We start from the raw sequence: 23,281 nt of genomic DNA, 5'->3' as shown, positions 1-23,281 counted from the left end.
CAATCAGAAATAAGAGTCTGATCCAACCTGTTATGGGCAACTCCATTGCTTTTCTTGACTCCCCACCCTGACCCACCCTGGTATTTCACCCATATTGGTAATCAACAAATGGTAGTTAACAAACCAAATAAACTGCCTCAAAAGGAAAAAGAAATACTAAACTTATCTCTTCCCCCTTATGTTAATTGTGTATATTTCATTTTTAAGCATGATTCTTTGGAAAACAGAATATGTTTACTATAGAAAAACACATATTCTTTTAGCCGAGTAATTCTGGAAGCAAAAATGGTCTCCATGGTAAGAAGAAAGAAAAGGAGTAGTATTAATAGAAGGTGGCACCGAGCTAATGTGCATTTTATAGTATAAAGGAAACAGTTTTTTTAGCCTCCCTGCCTAAAACAACATCATGAACTAGAAGTTATGCTAAATTGGTGAAGAGAATAAAAAGGAACCAGCTACAGTATGATTGCTCAGAATCAGAGTCAAGAGCCAGCTACCAGGAAGCAGCCTGGGACAGCAGAATCCTCTCACTCATGGACACAGAGGCTTAACTGGTCCTCCTAGGGTTTGGAAGAGAGGCTCTGAAAATACTTCTGACCTCTTAGAAGCAGATTGATAGACGTATAATAGTGCCTTAATCTTGGCATCCTGATGTTGCCAAAGTAATAGAATATCATAATGGAAAAAAGTCTAATAAGACAATGATTATCTGATGTTCCACTTCTTCTCCAGGCCAGCTTTGGATCCTGAACAATCTCTTCTTTTCTCTTAACTCCCTTCATGCAATATTTAATGAGGCTTTTTTCCCTTATTTTTTTCCATATGGTCTCCTGGTAGGATCCTTCCTTTCTTCATCCTTCTTCCCTCCTTCCCTTCTTTCCTTCCTTCCTTTCTCTCTTCCTTTTTCTCTTTCTTCTTTCTGTTTTTGAATCTCTGCAGTGATACTTTAGGGATTAACTTTCAGTTCAGTTCAGTCGCTCACTCATGTCCAACTCTTTGCGACCCTATGGACTGCAGCACACCAAGCTTTCCTGTCCATCACCAATTCCCAGAGATTACTCAAACTCATGTCTATTGAGTCAGTGATGCCATCCAACCATTTCAACCTTTGTTGTCCCCTTCTCCTCCCACCTTCAATCTTTCCCAGCATCAGGGTCTTTTCTAATGAGCCAGTTCTTTGCATCAGGTGACCAGAGTTTTTCAGTTTCAGCTTCAGCATCAGTCCTTCCAATGAATATTCAGGACTGATTTCCTTTAGGATGGACTGGCTGGATCTCCTTGCTGTCCAAGGGATTCTCGAGTCTTCTCCAATACCACAGTTCAAAAGCATCAATTCTTCGGCACTCAGTTTTCTTTATAGTCCAACTCTCACATCCATACATGACCACTGGAAAAACAATAGCTTTCATTAGACGGACCTTTGTCAGAAAAGTAATGTCTCTACTTTTTAATATGCTATTGAGGTTGGTCATAGCTTTTCTTCCAAGGAGCAAGCATCTTTTAATTTCATGGGTGCAGTCACCATCTGCAGTGATTTTGAAGCCCAAAAAGATAAAGTCTGTTACTGTTTCCATCGTTTCCCCATCAATTTGCCATGAAGTGATGGGACCAGATACCATGATCTTAGTTTTCTGAATGTTGAGTTTTAAGCCAACTTTTTCCATTCTCCTCATTCACTTTCATCAAGAGGCTCTTTAGTTCTTCTTTGCTTTCTGCCATAAGGGTGGTAATATCTGCATATCTGAGGTTGATATTTCTCCTGGAAATCTTGACTCCAGCTTCTGCTTCATCCAGCCTGGCATTTTGCATGATGTACTCCACATATAAGTTAAATAAATAGTGTGACAATATACAGCCTGACATACTCCTTTGCCAATTTGAAACCAGTCTGTTGTTCCATGTCCAGTTCTAACTGTTGCTTCCTGACCTGCATACAGACTTCTCAGGAGGCAGGTCAGGTGGTCTGGTATTACCATATCTTGAAGAATTTTCCACAGTCTGTTGTGATCACACAATCAAAGGCTTTGACATAGTCAATAAAGCAGAAGTAGATGTTTTTCTGAAACGCTCTTGCTTTTTTGATGATCCAAAGGATGTTGGCAATTTGATGTCTGGTTCCTCTGCCTTTTCTAAATCCAGCTTGAACATCTGAAAGTTCATGGTTCACATACTGTTGAAGCCTGGCTTAGAGAATTTTGAACATTACTTTTCCTAGCGTATGAGATGAGTACAATTGTGCAGTAGTTTTAACATTCTTTGGCATTGCCTTTCTTTGGGGTTGGAATCAAAACTAACCTTTTCCAGTCCTGTGGCCACTGCTGAGTTTTCCAAATTTGCTGGCATATTGAGTGCAGCACTTTCACAGCATCATCTTTCAGGATTTGAAATAGCTCGACTGGCATTCTGTCACCTCCACTAGCTTTGTTCGTAGTGATGCTTCCTAAGGCCCACTTGACTTCACATTCCAGGATGTCTGATACTAGGTGAGTGATCACACCATTGTGATTATCTGGGTCATAAAGATCTTTTTTGTATAGTTCTTCTGTGAATTCTTGCCACCTCTTCTTAATATCTTCTGCTTCTGTTAGGTCCATACCATTCCTGTCCTTTATTGAGCACATCTTTGCCTGAAATGTTCCTTTGGTATCTCTAATTTTCTTGAAGAGATCTTCAAGAAATGAATAGTTTTTCATTCTATTGTTTTCCTCTATTTCTTTGCAATGATCACTGAGGAAGGCATTCTTTTCTCTCCTTGCTATTCTTTGGAACTCTGCGTTCAGATGGGTATATCTTTCCTTTTCCCCTTTGCGTTTAGCTTCTCTTCTTTTCTCAGCCTCCTCAGACAACCACTTTACCTTTTTGCATTTCTTTTTCTTGGGGATCATCTTGATCACTACCTCCTATGCAATGTCATGAAGTTTTCTGTCCATAGTTCTTCAGGAACTCTATCAGATCTAATCTCTTGAATCTGTTTGTCACTTCCACTATATAATCATAAGAGATTTTTTTTAGGTCATACCTGAATGGTCTAGTGGTTTCCCCTACTTTCTTCAATTTAAGTCTGAATTTGTCAATAAGGAGTTCATGATCTGAGCCATAAGCAGCTCCTGGTCTTGTTTTTGCTGACTGTATAGAGCTTCTCCATCTTTGGCCACAAAGAATATAATCAATCTGATTTCAGTATTGACCATCTGGTGATGTCCATGTGTAGAGTCTTCATAAGTGTTATTGGAAGAGGGTGTTTGCTATGACCAGTGCATTCTCTTGGCAAAACTCTATTAGCCTTTGCTCTGCTTAATTTTGTACTCCAAGGCCAAATTTGCCTGTTACTCCAGATATCTCTTGACTTCCTACTGTTGCATTCCAGGGGTTAACTTTATGTATCCTTTTTATCTGTTAGAGTTTAAATTTCTTGAGATAATCTACTCTTGTTCCAGACTTGACTTTTCTGTCTGAAGCCTGCACTTATCCTATATTTTTCTCCTTTTCTGTTCATTTACATAGTCTTACAAAGAGTGATATTTTTGCTATGATCTCTACTGAAGTGAGAAGATACCCATAAAATTAGCATAAAATAATAAATTCTATTTAAAAAATAAACACACCAGAACATAAATATCTATAGGAGCACTGCCCCTTAAAAAAACTGCACTGATATTCACATAGGCTTTGGGATTAATTTTAGAACCACTTTATGATCGTCACAAGAAAATCACCCTGTTGCCTAACTTTGGCTTCATGTTTTATCCAGATCAGTATTACTCACCTAATTCTCCAGTCCTGGCCAGATTTCCTTTTTGATAGTTTTCATAGTTCATATCAGTCCCACTAAGGATTTTCAAAAGAATATAGAGCCTACCCTGAAGACAATTCTGGAAAAGAATTACAACACTGTTTTTGAGATGGCAGCATAATTAAAATGTCTATAGTTTTGAAGCCCTTGAGACGAGAAAACTCCCTTTTGGATGAGAATGTTCCCTAATTTCTGGGCTTTCCTGGTGGCTCAGACAGTGGGGGAGGGGGGGAGAAAACTGCCTGCACTGCAGGAGACCCAGATTCAATCCCTGGGTTGGGAAGATGCCCTGGAGAAGGGAACGGCAACCCACTCCAATATTCTTGCCTGGAGAATTTCATCGACAGAGGAGCCTGGTGGTCACATTCCATCAGGTCGCAAAAGGTTGGACACAACTGAGCAACTCGCACTTTTACTTCACTTTTTCTAATTTATAGTAACAATTGAACTTAATATTTTATAGTTACATCCTAAAAGCCAACTCCAAAATTCTTTTACTTGATTTCAACTATATTCCAGTACATAGTGTGCTTAACACCTTTAATGTGTATGTGTGGAAAACATGGTCTTGATAGTAACAATATGTCTGTCTTCTTGTCTCTAGGACTATCCTGGATAAGAAGGAACTACTGGAGTTTGCTCAGCTTGGCTGTTACTTGGAATATGATCTCTTTGGTACTGAACTTTTTCATTATCAGTTCAACCCAGATATTGACATGCCCAATGATAATAAAAGAATTAAAAGGTAAATATGATGAAATTTCTCACAGCATTTCCTTTTACCATTTCTTCCGGACTTTCATATCTGGGTAGGAATTAGTAAAGATTCAGGAAACAATAAGCAGGCGGAACCAGAGACTTGCAAGGGAAAATATATCAATGCTGTTTCAGGAAGGCAAATCTCTATATATTATTTCAAGGAGAAAATGAGTCAAGCTAAGTAGGTAAAAGCTTAGCAGAGCCTTAGAAGTTCAGTGCAGATGGGCAGCTGATAAGAAACACAGATAATACTCAATCTCTGCTCTGACAGTAAAAGAACAAAAGACATTTCCCTGTTTTTATTCCTAATGAAGTAAGCTGTTTCTTTCTCAGGTTGATCACACCAAAGTCCTAACTGCCTGCAATGAATTTTTGAAATGTTTATTTAAAATATTCACTAAAGAGGTAATTGCAACTGAAAGGCTATAAGGTCAAACATTATACAAAGTCCAACCTCTCAAAATTGTTTAATATTTGTGAGAGAAAACAAATAACTGTACAAGTCATTCATTCTCTGCACTCAAGTGCAAATTTTTGAGAGTCAAGACTAGACGGTTATCTGGTTTGCCTTGGTTACCTGGTGATATAAAGAATGAATGCACCAAGTTAGGGAACCTGGGAGGTGAAATAGATTTGGGATCAGCAGGATGACTTTAGTTTGAGAATATAGTGTTGCTATCCCATGGGGCCATGGGAAAAGGATGTGAAGCTCAGGACAGAGACTTGGGCATGCAGCTAGACATTGTTGGTTTGCATGTGATAGTCAGTAGCGTGGGAATGAATGAGATCACTCCAAGAAGCAAATGAGGACAGAACCCTGGTGACCACCCACATTTAAGGGATGAACTCAGAAATAGTCCCTCAAGGACAGGTTGAGAAATCTTCAAAGCATTAGACTATCCGGGAAATGCATTGTTATGGAAGTTGGTGGAGAAGGATACTTAAAGCAGAAGGACTTGAACCCTTGTACTAAGTGGCAGATACCAAGAGAGATAAAGATGGAAAAGTATCCATTGAATTTCACCATCAGGAAGTTTTCATTTCACAGTCAGTAAGTGCAGCCTTGGCAGAAAAGACTTGAGGAAAGACTAGAAAGTGAGCAAAAGGACAGAGAATATGGAGGTGACTCTTTCAAGAAACTTGGTAGTAAACTGAAGCAGGGTTGTACAGCTAGAGCTAGAAGACCAGACAGGGGACTTCCCTAGTGGTCCAGTGTCTAAGACTGCATGCTGTCAATGCAGGGGGCCCAGTTCAGTTCCTGGTCGGAGAACTAGATCCCACATGTTGCAACTAAGAATTTGCATGTGACAACTAAGACCCGGCACAGTCAAATAGATAAGTAAATAAATATGAAAAAAAAAAAAAAAGAAGACCAGACAGGGCCAAAGAAAGGGTTTGTTAGGAGACCGAGAGGATGAATCCAGAGACTTGGCGCTTATTCTATAGGGTTGGTATAGAATTTATATGAAATAAAGCATGTAGTTTTTAGCTGAGTGTCTGGGGTATACTATGAAGTGATCAGTCAGTGTTAACTTAAAAATATCTGAACAGATAAGAGATATAGAGCAAGACTCCTGAGGAGACAGATGGAATTTGGGCAGCAAATAGAAGGTTCGTTAAATCAGCCATAGGCTGATTCTTGTTGATGTATGGCAGAAACCAACATAACATTGTAAAGCAATTATCCTTCAATTAAAAATAAACCAATATTCTCAGAAAAGGAGGTATGCTATTTCCATAGAAAGGAGAGGAGGCGAGGCAGGTAATGGAGTGAGTGCAGATCAATGTCTTGGTGAAAGGGACAGAACACTGAGGACAGATGGTCCCATTTGATCTCGAAAGCTCCTGCGAAAGAGACATGGTCATCCCCTGTGAAGGAAGGAATAGATTCAGGGCAGGACCTTGTATAGGAGGATGAAGGCTGGGAGTGGATGGGGAGTGACTGAGAGAGATACTGGCTCAGGACATGTTGTATGGAAGACCCAGTGGAGGCCAGAGATCATTACTGCATGACTGTCTATTAGCACCAAGCTGCATAATTTGGTGGTTATTTTCCTAAAAAAGATATTTTGTGTTTTGGTAGTAGAGCCAAAAAAGTTTTGTGAGTAGAAGTAATAGATGTAAACAGAGAGAAGGTTGGGATTCTGTCTGAAGAACATGCTTGATATCCAAAGGGGACAAGGGCAGGGTTGAGATGAGGGTCATGAGGTCCAAGCTGGAGGGAAGAAAATATATAGAGAGATGGAAAGAGATATCTAGCAGTAACATAGCAGGGGTAAATCCCTGGATGCTTTAATGAAGTGAGTGAATACAGAATGTGGAAGAGGGTGAGCAAAAAAGTAGAAAGATGCAACTCGTGGTCAGGGTAGAAAACAGAAGGTTGAGCAGAGAAGGAGTTCTCCATGATGACAAAAGCAGAAGAGCGTTTTGAGTGTAGAAAACTCGTTGGAATGGGAGTAAGCCAAATTGGAGTAAAGAAGTGATGTCCAGAAAACGTGAGGCTTGGGCGGCACATGAACTACTATGACCATATGTACATATGTACAGTGGGGTCTGGGGAAGGTCTAACAGCTTTAGGGTCTTTCCCCTGGGCAGCTGATCTTTACATGTGGGTCTTCTGCTGTCCCGTGAACTGACATACCTCCTTGATGAGCTCATTAATTAAAATACCTTCCAGTTTAATATTATTAGAGAAAGATAGTTGAGCAATGTCACAGTAGTTACAAAAACATGAGACACTCACTCTACATCCTTAAACTGCCTTGAGTGCCCTGACTAGTATCCCTAGGTCTTTTTTTTTTTCATCCAACTACTCAAACCAATTCTTTGATTAACAGATTTATTGTTTGTTTGTTTTATAATTTAAATTTACTTGCCCAGAAGTACCATTCAATATTGGCAAACCGTACTAGCTTGAACTCAGAGGTGAATATTCTCTGGAATTTAAGATGAGCCTGTGTGGTAGATCTTTCTCATCTTTCATGATCTCAAAATCATGACTTCCTGATGAATGCCCTAAACAAATATTTTACAATTCATCTTGGAAACAGGAAGTTTGCTCCCAGGGTTCGCTTCCTTTCTCTAAGCCCCCTTGTGGCAGTGAGGTGTATCTTTTCTACCCCTATGCTTTGCAGAAGGCTCCTAGACTTTCTGGAATAGAAGAGGGGATCCATAGGGGGAGATAGATGAGGATATGAGCTTTCATTGTGCCAAATGTAAACATTCTAGATGTATGGATAACCTAGATAGTATATTCAAAAGCAGAGACATTACTTTGCCGACTAAGGTCCGTCTAGTCAAGGCTATGGTTTTTCCTGTGGTCATGTATGGATGTGAGAGTTGGACTGTGAGGAAGGCTGAGTGCTGAAGAATTGATGCTTTTGAACTGTGGTGTTGGAGAAGACTCTTGAGAGTCCCTTGGACTGCAAGGAGATCCAACCAGTCCATTCTGAAGGAGATCAACCCTGGGATTTCTTTGGAAGGAATGATGCTGAAGCTGAAACTCCAGTACTTTGGCCACCTCATGCGAAGAGTTGACTCATTGGAAAAGACTCTGATGCTGGGAGGGATTGGGGGCAGGAAGAGAAGGGGACGACCAAGGATGAGATGGCTGGATGGCATCACGGACTCGATGGACGTGAGTCTGAGTGAACTCCGGGAGATGGTGATGGACAGGGAGGCCTGGTGTGCTGTGATTCATGGGGTCGCAAAGAGTCGGACACGACTGAGTGACTGAACTGAACACATCTGTGTTTGTGTATATCTATGTGTCTGTATAAGTACGTATCTTTAATCTTTTGTAAATTATAAGTCATACAGAGTGAAGTAAGTCAGAAAAACAAACGTCATGTATTAATGCATACATGTGAAATCTAGAAAAATGGTATGCTGCTGCTGCTGCTGCTAAGTCACTTCAATCGTGTCCAACTCTGTGCGACCCCATAGACGGCAGCCCACCAGGCCCCGCCATCCCTGGGATTCTCCAGGCAAGAACACTGGAGTGGGTTGCCATTTCCTTCCCTAATGCATGAAAGTGAAAAGTGAAAATGAAGTCGCTCAGTCATGTCCGACCCTCAGCGACCCCATGGACTGCAGCCTTCCAGGCTCCTCCGTCCATGGGATTTTCCAGGCAACAGTACTGGAGGTATAGATAATCTTATTTGTAAAGCAGAAATAGAGACACAGATGTAGAGAACAAATGTATGAATACCAAGTGGGGAAGGGAGGATGGCCTGAAGTGGGAGATTGGGACTGACGTACATACACTACTATGCATAAAATAGATAAATAATGAGACCCTACTGTATAGCACATGGAACTCTACCCAATGCTCTGTGGTGACCTAAATGGGAAGGAAGTCCAAAAAAGAGGGGATAAATGTACAGGTGTGGCTGATTTGCTTTGCTGTACAGTAGAAATTAATACATTGTAAAGCAATTATACTCCACCAGAAATTAATTTTTTTAAAAGTCATGCATTAAGTCACTGGACTCCAGTACAGCTCAGGGTGATTATTAAATGACCGTTGGGGTTGTGTACACCCTAGTTTATTTCCTTGTCCCCACCTCTAGGGTGCTTGGTTTTCATCACTCATCAACAGTCCTTCTCTGAGCTTCAGGAATTGTAAAGCTTTGACGTGAACAGAGAAGCATGCTTCTGCCTACCTCTGGTTTTCAGCACCAGAAATTCTGTGTCTAACACCTGTTTTCAATCTTCTGCTCCATTTCTCAAATCTTATTATATCTCTGCCTTTTCACACTTTGTAGTCTCTCTCTAATATTTGTTTGCAAAACACTAACTCATTTGTATTTCTATAATTATTGTGATTTCTTGTCTTCTCATCTGTAGTGGTTCCTTCCTTCTGACAGCCTCTAACTACTGTTCTACACAATGGCACAGCATGTGAGATGATCCCTTATTTTAGGAGCAACCAGGCGGCTTTCTTGATAGTCAAGATAAAATTATGTTTCTAGAACCAGAACATTCTCTTTCTCATGAGATAACTAGTCTTCGGTTTCTTGACTTACTGAGTTCTAACGGTTCCCATTTTCAAATGAGTATCTTTCCTTGCTACTGTGAAATTTAGTAACTTTGTGTTCCAGGATATGACTCAGGCCTCTTACAGGTATGTTTATCTATATGATATGCCTCTGTAGTAATAAGATATCATTTTTTCACAGACAAGGAAAAGAGACAAAAATGTTGAGAAACGCTCAGAAAATACACGGGGAAAGTATACCTTAAAATTTCCTGTAATGGGAAATTCCCTTTAAATTGTGAATCAGGGTTTGTCACCCTAAGTTTCAGCATTATGCATGCATCTGTGAAATATTTCTCTTCCTTCATAAATGATGATAGAGCTGTCTTAGATAATTCCCTTAAAGAGAGGTTGTTCTAAAAGCAACTTTAGATCAGAACTTTTGGACATTATACAAATTTTAAAGACCAACAAACCAATGTCCTACCCCTATATAGGGGGAGGTAAGGGTACATGGAATACAGAGGTGGGGGATTAAAAGGTACAAATATTAACTATAAAATAAGCTACAAGGATATATTGTACAATGTAGGGAATATAGTCAATATTTTATAGTAACTATACACAGAGTATAATCTTTAAAACTTCTGAATCACTGTACTATATACCTGTAACTTACATACCGTTGTACATCAACTATTCTTCAGTTAAAAAAAAAAAGAAGCAAATAATGATGGCGGCACAGATAACACTCCAAGTATTTTTAGGACACACTTGGGGTACATGTGGTAGGACTGAAGATTTCTAGATGAAACAGCCAGGTTGGCTTTTTTCTGGCATCCCTTTAAGTGTAATTTGTTTTAAAATGTATGTTCTCATACAGAATAGGTAACTAATGAGAACCTACAGTGTGGCTCAGGGAACCACACTGAAAGCTCTGTGGTGACCTAAATGGGAAGGAAATCCAGAAAAGAGGGGATATATGTATACACGTGGCTGATTCACTTTGCTGAACAGCAGAAACTAACAGCATTGTAAAGCTGCTATACTCCAATAAAAATTCATAAGAATAAAATAAAATGCACATTCTCAGAAGGCAAAGCTTTGTGTTCAAGTGTGGTGTTGTGGCGACGCAAATTTTGCTTACTGTTGTTGTTGTTTGGTTGTTAAGTCATGTCTGACTCTTTTGAGACCCAATGGACTCTAGCCTGCCAGGCTCCTGGCATGGAGCCATGGGATTTTCCAAGCAAGAAAACTAAAGTGGGTTGCCATCTCCTTCTCCAGGGGATCTTCTGAGACCAGGGATCAAACCCCCATCTCCTGTACTAGCAGGCAGATTCTTTACCACTGAGCCACCAGGGAAGCCCTTTGCTTACTGTAGGATTTATTAAATATGACTCATGCCCTAGAATGCCAAAAGCACTATTGAAGCAAAAAGGATACCTTTCAAATAATTAGCCCTTGGAGGAAAGTGCTGCCCATCTATCTAGATCCATTGGGGAATTTAGGGGCCAACAAGATAATATAGAAAAGGTCAGAGAACAGCCAGGGTCTCCAAGCTGCATGTCCTGCCCTCAGAGACCCATGGAAGTCACGGCAGACACTGCCCAGCGTCCAGACATCCACAGATGGTGGCTGTCACGAGGGGACTGACTCACACTACGGATTACAGCACTTAACAAAGCAAACAGGATTAGATGTTTAGACAATAGGCAGAAAGCTGTTCTATAGTTCACTGACTATAAATTTAAAGGAACAGTTCATTATTTATAGCAATTTCATTGACACAGAAGGAAGACAGAGTAAATTTTTATTGGTAAATTTAATCCAACGCTCCCACACTACTACCAAGTCAAAAGACCCATCAGCTTCAAAAGGACTAACGCAGAGGGACTGAAACTGACCTTTTAAAAATGATGACTGATCTAAAATATGACACGTATGAACTATAGCTACAAAACAGAAACAGACTCACAGACATAGAGAACAGACTGATGGTGGCCAAGGGAGGGGAGGGGGACTGGGGAGGACTGAGAGTTTTGGATTAGCAGATATGCAAACTTCTAGAAACAGGATGGGACAACAAGGTCTGCTGTGTAACACAGGGAACAATACTCAATATCCTGTGAAATAGCATCATGGAAAAGAATGTGAAAAAGAATATATATGTATAATGGAGTCATTTTGCTATACAGCAGAAATGAACACAAATTGTAAATCCACTCTACTTCAATAAAATTAATTTAGAAAAATGACAACCAAGGGATTTCCCTGGTCCAGTGGCTAAGACTCTGTGCTCCCAATGCAGGAGGCCCAGGTTTGATCCCTGGTCGGGAAACTAGATCCCCCATGCCACAACTAAAGATCCTACATGCTACAATTAAGACCCAGTGCAGCCAAAGAAATAATAAAATAAATAAATATTTTTAAAAGCTGTCTACTGCATCACATGTCCTTCATTTTAAAACCAACCAATTTTAGTTTCAGAACATTTTACTTGTATGAAGATTCCTATCGTTTTGCTATTTTAATCCCAAATAGTCATTGATTTTACTTGCTAGAAAACAAAAATAGGAGAGACAGAGAGACTGAGATCTGAAGAATGGGTTCACTAAGTGAGGTATTTTAGAATGGAGAGCTGGATACAAATTCAGGATAAAGTTATTTAATGAAATGCTAAAATGGCCATTTATTCAAACTGGCACATCTGATTAGAAGCTATCTTTAATGCAGGCTTGCCAGGCATCATCATAAATATCACAGGCTAGGAATTTCTGTGTGCATGGAATAAAAATCCTCTTCCTAGTACGACAGGATAATATCTTTAGCATCACCACGCAATATTTATTAAGGGTGTTTTCGCAATGGAAGATGGTATCTTTACGACAACACAATAGGTTTATGAGTAGGAAAAAGTTTAAAGCATTCTGAATGTTGTAAACGTGAAACCAGTGCCATATAATGAATTACCATTTTTTCACAGGGTGCGACTTCTGGTGGATGAGGGCTACGAGGATCGAATTCTGATGGCACACGACATACATACGAAGAATCGGCTGACGAAATATGGAGGTCACGGCTATTCCCATATCCTTACCAACATTGTTCCTAAAATGTTGCTGAGGGGGATAACTGAGGGTGCACTTGATAAGATACTGATCAAGAACCCCAAGCAATGGCTAACTTTCAAATAGGATGGTTGTTATGAATTCACACCTTGAATGTAAAGCTTGCCTGGGAACAGTGATTTCAAACCCACTGTGAGATATTAATCAGATCCACAAAGGACTAATGGCAGAATATTTCCTTTTTATGAGAAATAGGAGACTTTTGCCTTCTCAGAAACTGGCTATTCCATCTGTACCTTTAGGGAGCTGCGGAGCCTAATTAAGCCCTATTGTTTTTCCTTCATAAAATAAATACAGAAGTAGCCATTTCCAAATGATGATTTACAGTTTAGACCCCCTGAGTAGAGTTTTGCTTCCTTTTGTTTTGTTTTCTTAATCCATCAGCAGCACTCCTTGAGAAAATTTAAACTGTTTTTAGTTAAATTACCCCCGTCTGGAGGAATCTAATGTTTCTTGTAAAATTGATGATTCTACTAATTATCCTGCTGTTCTTTAATTAATGCTTAATGAATAATATCCCACTTTAAAATAGCTTCTGCAGCAAAGGAAGCTAAATTTTGAGACATTTATTTTAAGGATACTGTAATACAATAACCAATTCACAACAGTAAAAATATTGTGGAAGGTTAATTATATCTGTTCACCTATCTTCATATACTTAAAATAAATCAGTTTTGTTGCCTGTGCCTTTCCGGTATCCAGTTTTCCTATATTGTCTTGTGATTTGAAAAATTTATATAGGGGGATATGAACATACAGCATAGTATTCTATTATAAAAATTCAATCATAGAAGTCAAAATATATTACATAATATAGTTTAATGAATCATTACATTTATAATAACAAAGGCCACAATTTAATTAATTAATAATATAGAATGCAAAAAAAGAGAAATGTTTGCCTTATATATATATTCCCTTTATTTTCTTTACCTTTCATTTGTCTTTCCTTGAGCCTGAACAGGAAATAATGCTTATTTATCTGAAGAAAAGGTCAGATCTATTAGAAATGACAGTCTGATTCTAGAGCCAAATTTTAAAAAGGTACCCAGACCTGATGTTTAGTGTAAATAAAACATTTTTTGAAACTCTTAGTTGATATGTACTGCTGTTTATAAACTAATCTTTTGGTTGAATCCTTCACTATACTATTTGCTACCTAATAAAGAAAAGTCTCCAAACTCTTACTGTTAATTCCTCTTCGATAAATACATATTGTTAAATGGAAATAAAATCCACTGCAACTCCTTTATAATTTATCTTACATATTAGAAAGGCCAAATAGAGTTAGTCATAGTGTTGATAAAGGGGCTAAGTGTTGCTAATCATGTAAATCACGAGAGTTACTCAGACCAAGGCATTTAAACCAAGCAAACAGCACTTTCAGATAGGAACACCAGGCGTAACTCATTCAGAAAGTTGAGGTTCGTGAAATAAAAGATATTTCTGTGGATCAACGATGATCAAGCTTTCTGTGTATTAGAACAGAAAGCACCCAAGAGGAAGGAGCCAGGAGAACAAACTAATTCCTTTAAATGAACAAATGCAAATGCCCTTCACCAGTAAAAGGGACAGATTTTTCAGTCTCTGTTTTTGAAATGTAGTTGTCAAAGAGTCTTCAAAGGCAACTGAGAGTGGAACAGATTTTTCATTGTAATAGTGGAAGTAGTCTGATAGTTAGGATATATCAACATGCATTTCAAATCTTTTTCTTAGAATAAAGAGATGGCTTTTGGCAGTGTATTTTAAACAGAGAGGAAGGATTTGCACTACTCTCAAAATCTACCTTACTGTCAGCTTCAGGCCACTTGAGAAAAAAAAATTGATCATTCAAATGCATATGATTCATAAACACTGCAAAGGACAGCTACTTCATCTCTGCAGTCCTAACAGTAACAGTCACAGAATGCAGTGAAAGTATTGATTGGCATATGGTAATAAAGAAGCCATAGGCTTAACTTACAGACATGTGATTTCTGGGGCACTGTAACCTGATAAAATTTAATTTTCTGGATCACTCTTAGAAGTCATCTGAATGATTTTGCTACTGCATATATTTTTGTCTTCCAAAATATATTTCAATCCAAAATAAGTAATTTATGCACGTTTGTGTTTCTGCCTACATGTACATATTTTTTAATTAAATTTTTGGGTCTATATAGCCACTGTACCTACGGTCTGAAGCCATATATATATTATATTTCATCTAACATATATATATATACATACACATATATATATGTAGCAGGTATTTGTATAAAATATATACACTTTGTTGTCATATTAGTTATATGTGAAATGGTTTGTTTTGAAATAACCTCAGGCCACGACCTGTTGTAACTATTTGAAGGCCTTATTTAGTGTTCCCTCGGTGATGCATGCAGCAGTGCAAATTAAACCTATGTGCATTGGGTTGTGAATAATCTTTTGTTTCAAAGAAGGCAAAAGCCTCTGTCTGATTTAACACCAAAGAATAAATTTCTCTGACTTGTCCAAGTAAACCTAAACACATTCTATTGACAAACCGGACACAAGGGATTTTTCTAAATACCATACATAATTACACGTTTACACACTTAGAGGGTAATCCTATGATACAAGTTCAATCTCTATTTTTAAGAACTATCACCCAAAAAGAAAAGAAGATTCCTAAGTCAAAGGAAATGTGGAAAATGACCATAGGCTTGGGAATTCCCTCAAATCCAGAAAAGTCCAGGTTAAGGCTTGAAGTTGAATCATTCCCAGGTCTAAGCTAAAGTTAACAAGAATACAAGGCAAACGATTTCTTTGGGGACAAAGCAGCATTGTGTCAATGAGACCCTCTCCTGCAGGGTAAAAGTCATTCTTTCCCACACTGTAAATGGACCCCGAGTTTCATAATTAGCAGATCAACTCACAGGAACCAAAGCTGACATATGGATAAAAGCAGTGAGATCACAGTACACCAAAGTATCATATATATCGAAGAAATAATTCAGTGTCTTAGATTTTTCTATAAAAATTTGTGATCTATATATAGGACTTCATTCACATGGACACTAACAATAAGGAGTATTTGCTTTGGCGGTAGTGGATCACACATCTGCTTATCTTGATTGTAATATATTTTTTTACATCATGTTCTGAGTACACAGATGTGAGTCAGGTAGCATTTGAATCCCCCACATCATATACACAGCTGAGGTGCCCCGCATCCAGCATCCCCTGGGGTCCTCGGTTCACTGACGTTAGCCACATGAATCCAAGGTCTGAACTCAGAGCAAGAAGCTTAGTTTTTGCACAATCAGTCAGCATAGATAATAAATCCAGAAAATGTGCTGTATTTGTTGTTGTTGCCTCCGTGGGCTTTCCCGCCATCTAACTTGATGTAGACTTCATCTCCTGGCTCCAGATGAAGAACCACACTGTTACTCGCATAGTCGTAATTCTGATCCGCATCTTGGGCAATTGCGCTGGCGCGCACCTGTGTGAAACAGACAAGAATTAGAATCTGCAAAAGAGATTTTCTTTTTTTTTTTTGCCATTCCCACAGCACCATAAATAGACTGGCCATCAGGGCCCTGAATTTAGCACAGCCAAGTCCACCTTGGCCTTGGGGCTTTATGAGGATATCTTTGCAACAGTTTCAACTACGCTATTGGAAAACATAAAATAGTGCTTTTCTGATGGTCATTCTAGCAGTCTTTTTTTTTTTTTTCCCAACTATATGTGGTAAACAATGCATACCAATCTCTTCTCTTCCTAAATCAGGACTTTTCTAATTCCTTGTATCTCTATACCCAATCACTTCCTGAAATGGCCATTGTTTTTTGCATTTTAATTTAAACCAAGCAGCAGTATTCTAACCAGTTGTCTATGAGTACAGAAGTTCAAACCAAACTTCAGTTGGTCCCTCTGATGATTAGAAAATTGAGATTCATGATATGTACAGACTCAGAGAAATCTGACTCTTCTAACTCTACTATCCAGAAAGAAGAAAAGAAGAAATCTTTTTGATTTGGGGCTTTCAAAATCTAATTCAAGGAAAAGCCTCTGTACCTGAATCAAACATTATTGGTTTAAAAGTTTTCATAGCTCTTATTTCTATTTGTGCCTTTTTATCACTTGTGTACACTTAACCTATTTAATTTCAATACATCTAAAACTTACAGAAGGAACAACATTCCCATGATTTGATGTCTCTAAAATTTCTAGAATTTTTGAATGATCTCATGGAATACCCTTTTATATTTAGGTGATTCTAAATGTGTGGTTTGCTCTGAGGATGGAGGTTTGCTTATACTCCACTCAGGTTGAGCCTGTGATCTCATTAGAGAGCTGACAGACACTTGCAAACAGTCCAATTCCCCATCATATCAAGTAATATGGACATTCTGTCACATTCTCAACTCCAATTAGGCTTCACATTCATTTAGTTGTATTTTGAGTCTACCTTGGAAAAAAAATTTTTCAATAGGCAGACTTGTACTTGATTTATTTCAGTAAAACATCTACTTTGTGGCTTGTTTCTATTCCACTGTAATGATATTTCCCCAAATAACACAGCGAGTGATTTAGTGGTTTTGTAAACCTGTACTATGTAATAATGCATGACTTGGGGTGCAATATGTGGGATTTTATCACTTGGCAAAATGAGAGAAATGAGACATAAGTCAAGCATTTCCATTCCTTTCTTTCAAAATTTAAATGATAGGTTTTCAAATTAAATTTTCATGTGGTATGTTCTCACAGTAATGCTGAAATGTTAAAAAAGGAGAAGGCTCTTTGACACTGCTGAACTTGTAATTCGAGTAGTATTTTAAGCATTTCTTTCTGGATATCATATGGCAAAAGGAGAAAAGGGCTTAAAGATTTAGAATCATTTAACACTGTGCTAATTGACACTAATATAGTGAAAGCAATATATAATTATGCTGAGAAGCACTGATTCAAATGTATACACCACTTTAGTGAAGTCATCTGTTTTGAACATTAATAAAAATACAACTTAATGTCATAATATTTCTTAGGAATTAATCCATTCGATTATAGGAGTTGGATGCTTTGATTCACTAATTTCATCTAGTCATTACATTTCTAGGAGAAAATAATCTACAAGGAGGACAGCATTCTTAGGACTTGATTTTTTTTTTTAATGTGTGGATTTTTAATGAGTGAGAAAAATTAAAATACAAAATAATAGCTAGCCATATTAGTAATATATGAATTATCAACCTATAATAGGTTTCTCTCCTAATAATTAGCCACACATTTTTACTTAGCACTTTAGGTATTTACTATGAAATTCTATGGGTATTGTGCCTTAACACTGTTTTCTTCATGAGGGCATTTGAGAACTGGGATGATCAAAATCAGTTGATTTAGAGATAACAGTCTTAAACACATACATAATGCAATTTTTGTTCTATTGCATTATGGGGTCTAACCACAAACCCATGTAAATGTTACCATTTTTATTCAGTAGGTGTTACCATGAAAATCTGCAAATGCATTAGGGTGATCCCACAGACTGGAAGGTTACCCTTACAGTTTTCACTTCCTTTGTTGGATAAAGCCAGTGTGATTGCTTTTTAATGAAAGTCATTCTCTAAGATTTTAACCTGTACTGTACCATAATACTCTCCCAATTAAATACGTGCCATATTCTAGTGTACTTTGCTGGATTTTTGTATGCCTGCTCACCTGATCATACTATAAAGGTATAATGGAACTTGAAATTTCAAGCTCTAGTATACAGCCCAGTAACTTCCAACAATTCTTCCTTTAAGCCATCAAACTATTGAGGAAAGAGATGTATCTACCCTGGAGACTATTTTCAGGTTCCAAAATGTATACTGATTTCAGCATTTTTTCTGAGAGGTTGATGCATTCTTTTCTTTGCCCCATATACCCATTTCTACCTAAATGTACTCTAATATCTTTTCATCTTATAAGTTAACTATTTAGATTCTGCTGATCTTTAATGCATGTTTCACAGCCCCTAAAAAGATAATTAATTTGACACTTCATGAATCTTGCTAATAAATTAATACCAGCCCACAAACTGTCCATTATTTCCAATATATCTCATATTTACTGGTGCCATGACTAATAAATTCTTAGAGTAAAAATGGATCTTTAATTATTTTATAGTTCTTATCTTAAGCCAGTTTTATTTTTTATTACAGTAGCTTATTATTTTTTTTTCTTTCCAGAAAATTAGAGTAGCTTATTATAGTGGTATTATAGTGACTGGACTCAAATAGCTGCATTTTTTATTCAGGATATAAACTTAAAAAAAAATTCCTGTCTCTGTTAAAGCTATTTGAGTCCAACTTTTGCCTTTAATATGCACTGTCATGGGCTTTTAACACATGGTAAGATTAAATTTAGGTTGATGGTTTCATGGGGAATATGAGAATCATGGTCTTTTAGTTCTCTGTTTGTGAGGATATAATAGGTTATGTTGCCTTAGCATTATCTTATTAGTGAGGGTTTATCATTAGAGACAATATTTATGGTAACATTTGCTAATTTAATTAATTGCTACTGATGCTCTCATAATTTCATTTTCATTGTACTTCTGTGGAATCATAAACAAAAGGTTAAGTGGTGTATCAGGTTAATTTACTGGCCTTTGATGTTTCCATCTGTGATTCTGCATTCAAACAAAAAGCATAAATAAAATGGTTCTCATATGGTTACGGTCCAGAGGCATTCCTCTATCCTAGAGTGAACTGCTTTTTTAGTTTAATTTTTTGTGCTTCTCAAATCTGCTTAATCCATAGAACATTACACTGACATGGATCTCTTGAGTTTCTGTTTTATGAAAACAAATTAGGTCAGCTCAGAAGAGGGTACTGCTGTCTAAGAAGTGATCAGACAAGAGTAAAATTGAAAATCAAGGATCAACTCTTTCTTTAATATTAATTAAAAAAAGATTTTGTAAGATTTGTCATTTGTAATGCCTGCAGACCAGACTTTACAAAATAGTTCTCTTCTGGAGATAGAATTTAACACTAATATCGTAATAACCATTTTGCAAAACAGTCCTTGCTGAACTCGAAAATATATTGTTTGCTACGGTATTTGTTTTTCTGAATAACTTGTTGCTCACCTTTTATAGAAGCAGCAGCTTAATAATGCCAATGAAAAGCATTATACATTATCAGGTCAGCTGTTTTGCCTTTTTTTTTTTTTCCTGATCCTCACAGAATGCATTTCCTAGGATGATACAAAGAAGCCTTCTACACTTCAAACAATGAAATAATTTTAAAAAACAAACTGCACATGGAACACATATATGGTAAGGTTTTCCTGGAATCTAAATCTGGCCTCAGCGTCAACATTTAACCTAATTTAAATGTACTGCTCCCCAGCTTTTCATGTAATTGCAATTTCCAGAGACTTAAAGATGTGTGCTTTTATACTCTGGCTGAAACAACTTGAATCTTTTGTTTTTTTTTAAATTGGAATTAATACCTCTAAAAACAATCTCTTCAGCCTGACAGTATTTGCTAGACTTAATCTTTGAGTCAGAAGGCAGCCAAAATGTAAATAAATGGGTGCCTCATCACTGCCTACTGAGGGGCTGTTCACAAATCATTTTGTTAGGGTGACACAATAGCTCTATTTTGGTTACAATGAGTCATGCCCTTTTTAGCCATTTACCTATAACGAAGCCACTGCTCCGTGAATAATTTTTATTTATCTTAATATTCTTTTCATGCATAATAACTATAATAAACAACCCTGTCAGTGCCTCCTGGTGGCCATTTTCCCTCTTTTTTGTTCTATCCGATCTTAGGGTCCCTTAAGCCATTTACTTCTGAATTCCTTTAGAAGTGAGGGGTGATAGGAAAGAGAACGAACAGGATATTCCGCCCTTTCTCTTATTTATTTAGAGCATTTGTGTTTCACTTTGGAAGAATTCTGACACCGTGAATTGTGTGTTTGGAATAAATTCTGGTTTAATGTGGCTTAATAGAAACCAGGGTTATAGCTAGAAAGGTCTCAATTCAAGGGACAAGCGACCTGAAGCCTGAGAATCCTTGTTACATCACAGTTGGCTCTCGCAGGGTCATGGGGAGCCAGATGGAGGGGGGACTCTGTGCCACCCGAGAAGCAAAGTTAAACCCAAGAACTCAGCCCAGACTGCAGGCTGCAAGGCCTCCCTCAGCGGCTGCCGATTTATCGTGTGCAGAGGGTCTGAATACACCTTGAGGTAGATACAAATATGATTTCCTCCCCTGACTAAGAGATCAGACACACTTCGGTTTTGCAATGACCGCGGATTTCTCAAGGCATCGGGAAAGTGGCCCCAGCCTAACAACGCAGACCAGTGGCCCTTGGAGCAGCGCCCAACGGCTTGGCTCAGGGGAGCAAGTCGTCTGGCCGAGGGCTAACCTGAGGCTATTTCACAGTCCAGGCCAAGGCCACCGCTGCTTGTGAGGGAAAGGTTGGGTTGGAGAGACCCTCACGAAGGCGCCCTGGGGCTCGCTGGCAGGGAGGCTCATCGCCCCGGGGTTGGGTTGGGCCACCAGCTTCCTGACCACCCGCATGTGCCTCCTCCGGCTCCAGCCCGTGGAGTTTGGGCTGTGTGTATGGGAGCGTGTTTTATGGCACAAACCCAGGATTCTCAACTTTTCCTTTTGTTAGCAGCACTTATTGCCTCTCCCCCTTCTTCAGCTGAAATCTAAACCAGAGTTTTGCATCTCGAATTTGACTACTTGTGAGTTTATCCGTGCCTGGCGATCGCGGATCCCGTGGTCCTGCCTTGGCCCGGGGTGCGCCCTGGGCTCGGACTCACTCATCCGCGCCCCTTCTATTTTTTCCTTTGGGCCCAGGTCTTTCTCCCTCGGGTTTGTCACGCTGGCACGCCCACTTCTGGCTCCCCTAGCCCTCCCAATTCCCGGCAAAATCTGACAGTGACCCCACGCTGGTGAGCATCCCACAGCCAGGGCGCGGGGGGCGGGGGGGGGTGTGGCTTTCTCCTCCGGGACTGCCCGAGGTGCACGAACTGTCCCGGGACCGAATCCTGCTTCCCGCTTCTTAGGGTCGCTCGCACCGAGCGCAGGTGCCCGGGCTCGGAAGCCACCCTCGCCAGGCCTCCGGGCGCTCTTCCGCGTACGACCCCCGCCTCCCCAGGGTGGGGACAGCATTCTCCCTCGCTGGAAGCTCCTGGGAGCGGGAGCTGCCGCGCCCTTCCTCCGCGGGCTCCCACCCCCCATTTCCGGGGTCTCCTCCCTCTCGCTTGCACCTTCTCGAGCGCCCTCCCCGCCCTACGCCTGCTCTCACCTGGTTGTTTTTGCAGAGATCAGCCCACATGCTGGTGCCATCCCCTCCTCGCATCAGAACGTGGTAGGTGAAGAAGTAGATACCCGGGATGGAGCAGGTGAACTTGCCCGTGGTGGGATCGTAGTGGTTCCCGAGGTTGGTGACCACGTCGTCGAACTTGAGCACCTCGTAGCCTTCGTGCTGCCGCTTGAGGCCGGCGTAGAAGGCGATCTTGGGCACCGTGCTGTAGGTGGCGGCGCTGATGGCCCCGGCCGCGTTCAGGCCCGGCGCCCCCGGCGGGCCCGGCAGGCCTTGGCGGCCGGGCTCGCCCTTCTCGCCCGGGGGGCCCACGGGGCCCGGCGGCCCGGGCTCACCCGGGGGCCCCCGCGGGCCCGCCTTCCCCGGCCTGCCGGCCTCGCCTTTGGGGCCCTGGATGAAGGTGGGCAGGGACTGCATGAGGCCGCGGTCGGGCGTGGCGGCTGTGCTGGGCGCCTTGGTGCCCCCATAGGGGTCGCAGACCATGCGGCAGGTGCCCAGCATCTCGTAGTGCGCCGACGTGCCGGCCGAGCTCACCAGCACCGGGATGAGGATCACCAGCAGCAGCACCATCACCACCCCCAGCGCCCCGGCTGCAATCAGGCGCCTCCTGCTGCCCACCAGCCGGCTCAGCGCGGGGCGATCCTCTTGTCTGCTTTTGGACAAAATTTTGAAGGTTGGGCGGGGACCTCCTCAGAGCCGAAAACAACCCCCTGCGAACCCCAAGTCCCCTGGGCGGGCGCGCGCCGGCCGCTCCTCGCGGGCTCTGGCTCTCCCCCCAGCTGAGGCTGCGGCTGGGGAGGGAGCTCGGACGCCAAGTGACTTGAGCTGAAGTCCCGAGCTGGGGGTGCGGGTGGGGGTGGGGGCAGGGGGAGGGGTGCGCAGGGCGCCCTCTCGCCTCCCGCGAGCCCCTCGCACCTGTGGCTGCCGGGGCGCCGGCGCGGCCGCCCTGAGTGCAGAGCAGCCGCCGCCTCTCGCGCTCGCCCGGGCCGCTCACACTTTTATGCCGCCGCCTGCGATCGACTTTTCCGTTTTTGCCGACTGCGCCAGTTCGCACCAACTTTCCGTCTGAAGTTGCCTTTTTCTGCCTCCTCTTCTTTCGCTCGCTGGGATCGCCCTTCTCCTGCCTTTTCTTTTTTTTTTTTTTCCCCTCCTCGGCAACCACCAGAACTCTAATAGATGCGCATCCCCAAAACCCCGCGCACCGGCCGCACGAGTTAGGGCCCGGCGCCCCCCGGGTGAGTGGAGCGGTGGCGCTGGGCACCAGTGGCGGCTCGGAGAGGCTCCAGGCTGGATCGGAGGAGCTGGCGAGCAGTGGCGAGCGCCTCACGG

At 40.8% G+C, this 23,281-nt stretch overlaps 2 protein-coding genes across 3 annotated transcripts in view; one reads left to right on the top strand and one right to left on the bottom strand.

Moving 5' to 3' along the window:
* Nucleotides 1-19,723, top strand: part of PTER (phosphotriesterase related) — an 87,484-nt gene extending 67,761 nt beyond the window's left edge. For both annotated transcript variants that reach the window (XM_040248969.1, XM_040248970.1), the window contains exons 4-5: nucleotides 4,398-4,538; nucleotides 12,514-19,723. In XM_040248969.1, coding sequence (XP_040104903.1) covers nucleotides 4,398-4,538; nucleotides 12,514-12,724 — 352 coding nt within the window. In that variant the 3' untranslated portion in view covers nucleotides 12,725-19,723. The remainder of the gene's footprint in view (nucleotides 1-4,397; nucleotides 4,539-12,513) is intronic.
* On the bottom strand, nucleotides 13,459-22,705 carry C1QL3 (complement C1q like 3). The gene is made up of 2 exons (XM_040248973.1): nucleotides 21,935-22,705; nucleotides 13,459-16,121 (listed from the first exon to the last, which is right to left on the bottom strand). Exons 1-2 carry the CDS (start codon nucleotides 22,520-22,522, stop codon nucleotides 15,942-15,944), a joined length of 768 nt encoding a protein of 255 aa, XP_040104907.1. The 5' UTR covers nucleotides 22,523-22,705; the 3' UTR covers nucleotides 13,459-15,941.
* Between the last annotated feature and the right edge of the window lie 576 nt (nucleotides 22,706-23,281).

Source organism: Oryx dammah, unplaced genomic scaffold (assembly GCF_014754425.2).
Source record: "Oryx dammah isolate SB20612 unplaced genomic scaffold, SCBI_Odam_1.1 HiC_scaffold_10, whole genome shotgun sequence".
Lineage (NCBI taxonomy): Eukaryota > Metazoa > Chordata > Mammalia > Artiodactyla > Bovidae > Oryx > Oryx dammah.
This window is presented reverse-complemented; position numbering and strand designations above follow the sequence as displayed.

Excerpts from the sequence above, each read along its gene's own strand:
- C1QL3 (XM_040248973.1), bottom strand. The coding sequence starts at position 22,522 with ATGGTGCTGCTGCTGGTGATCCTCATCCCGGTGCTGGTGAGCTCGGCC. Across the intron at positions 16,122-21,934 it reads ATCTCTGCAAAAACAACCAG|GTGCGCGCCAGCGCAATTGC; the intron begins GTGAGAGCAGGC and ends TGTTTCACACAG.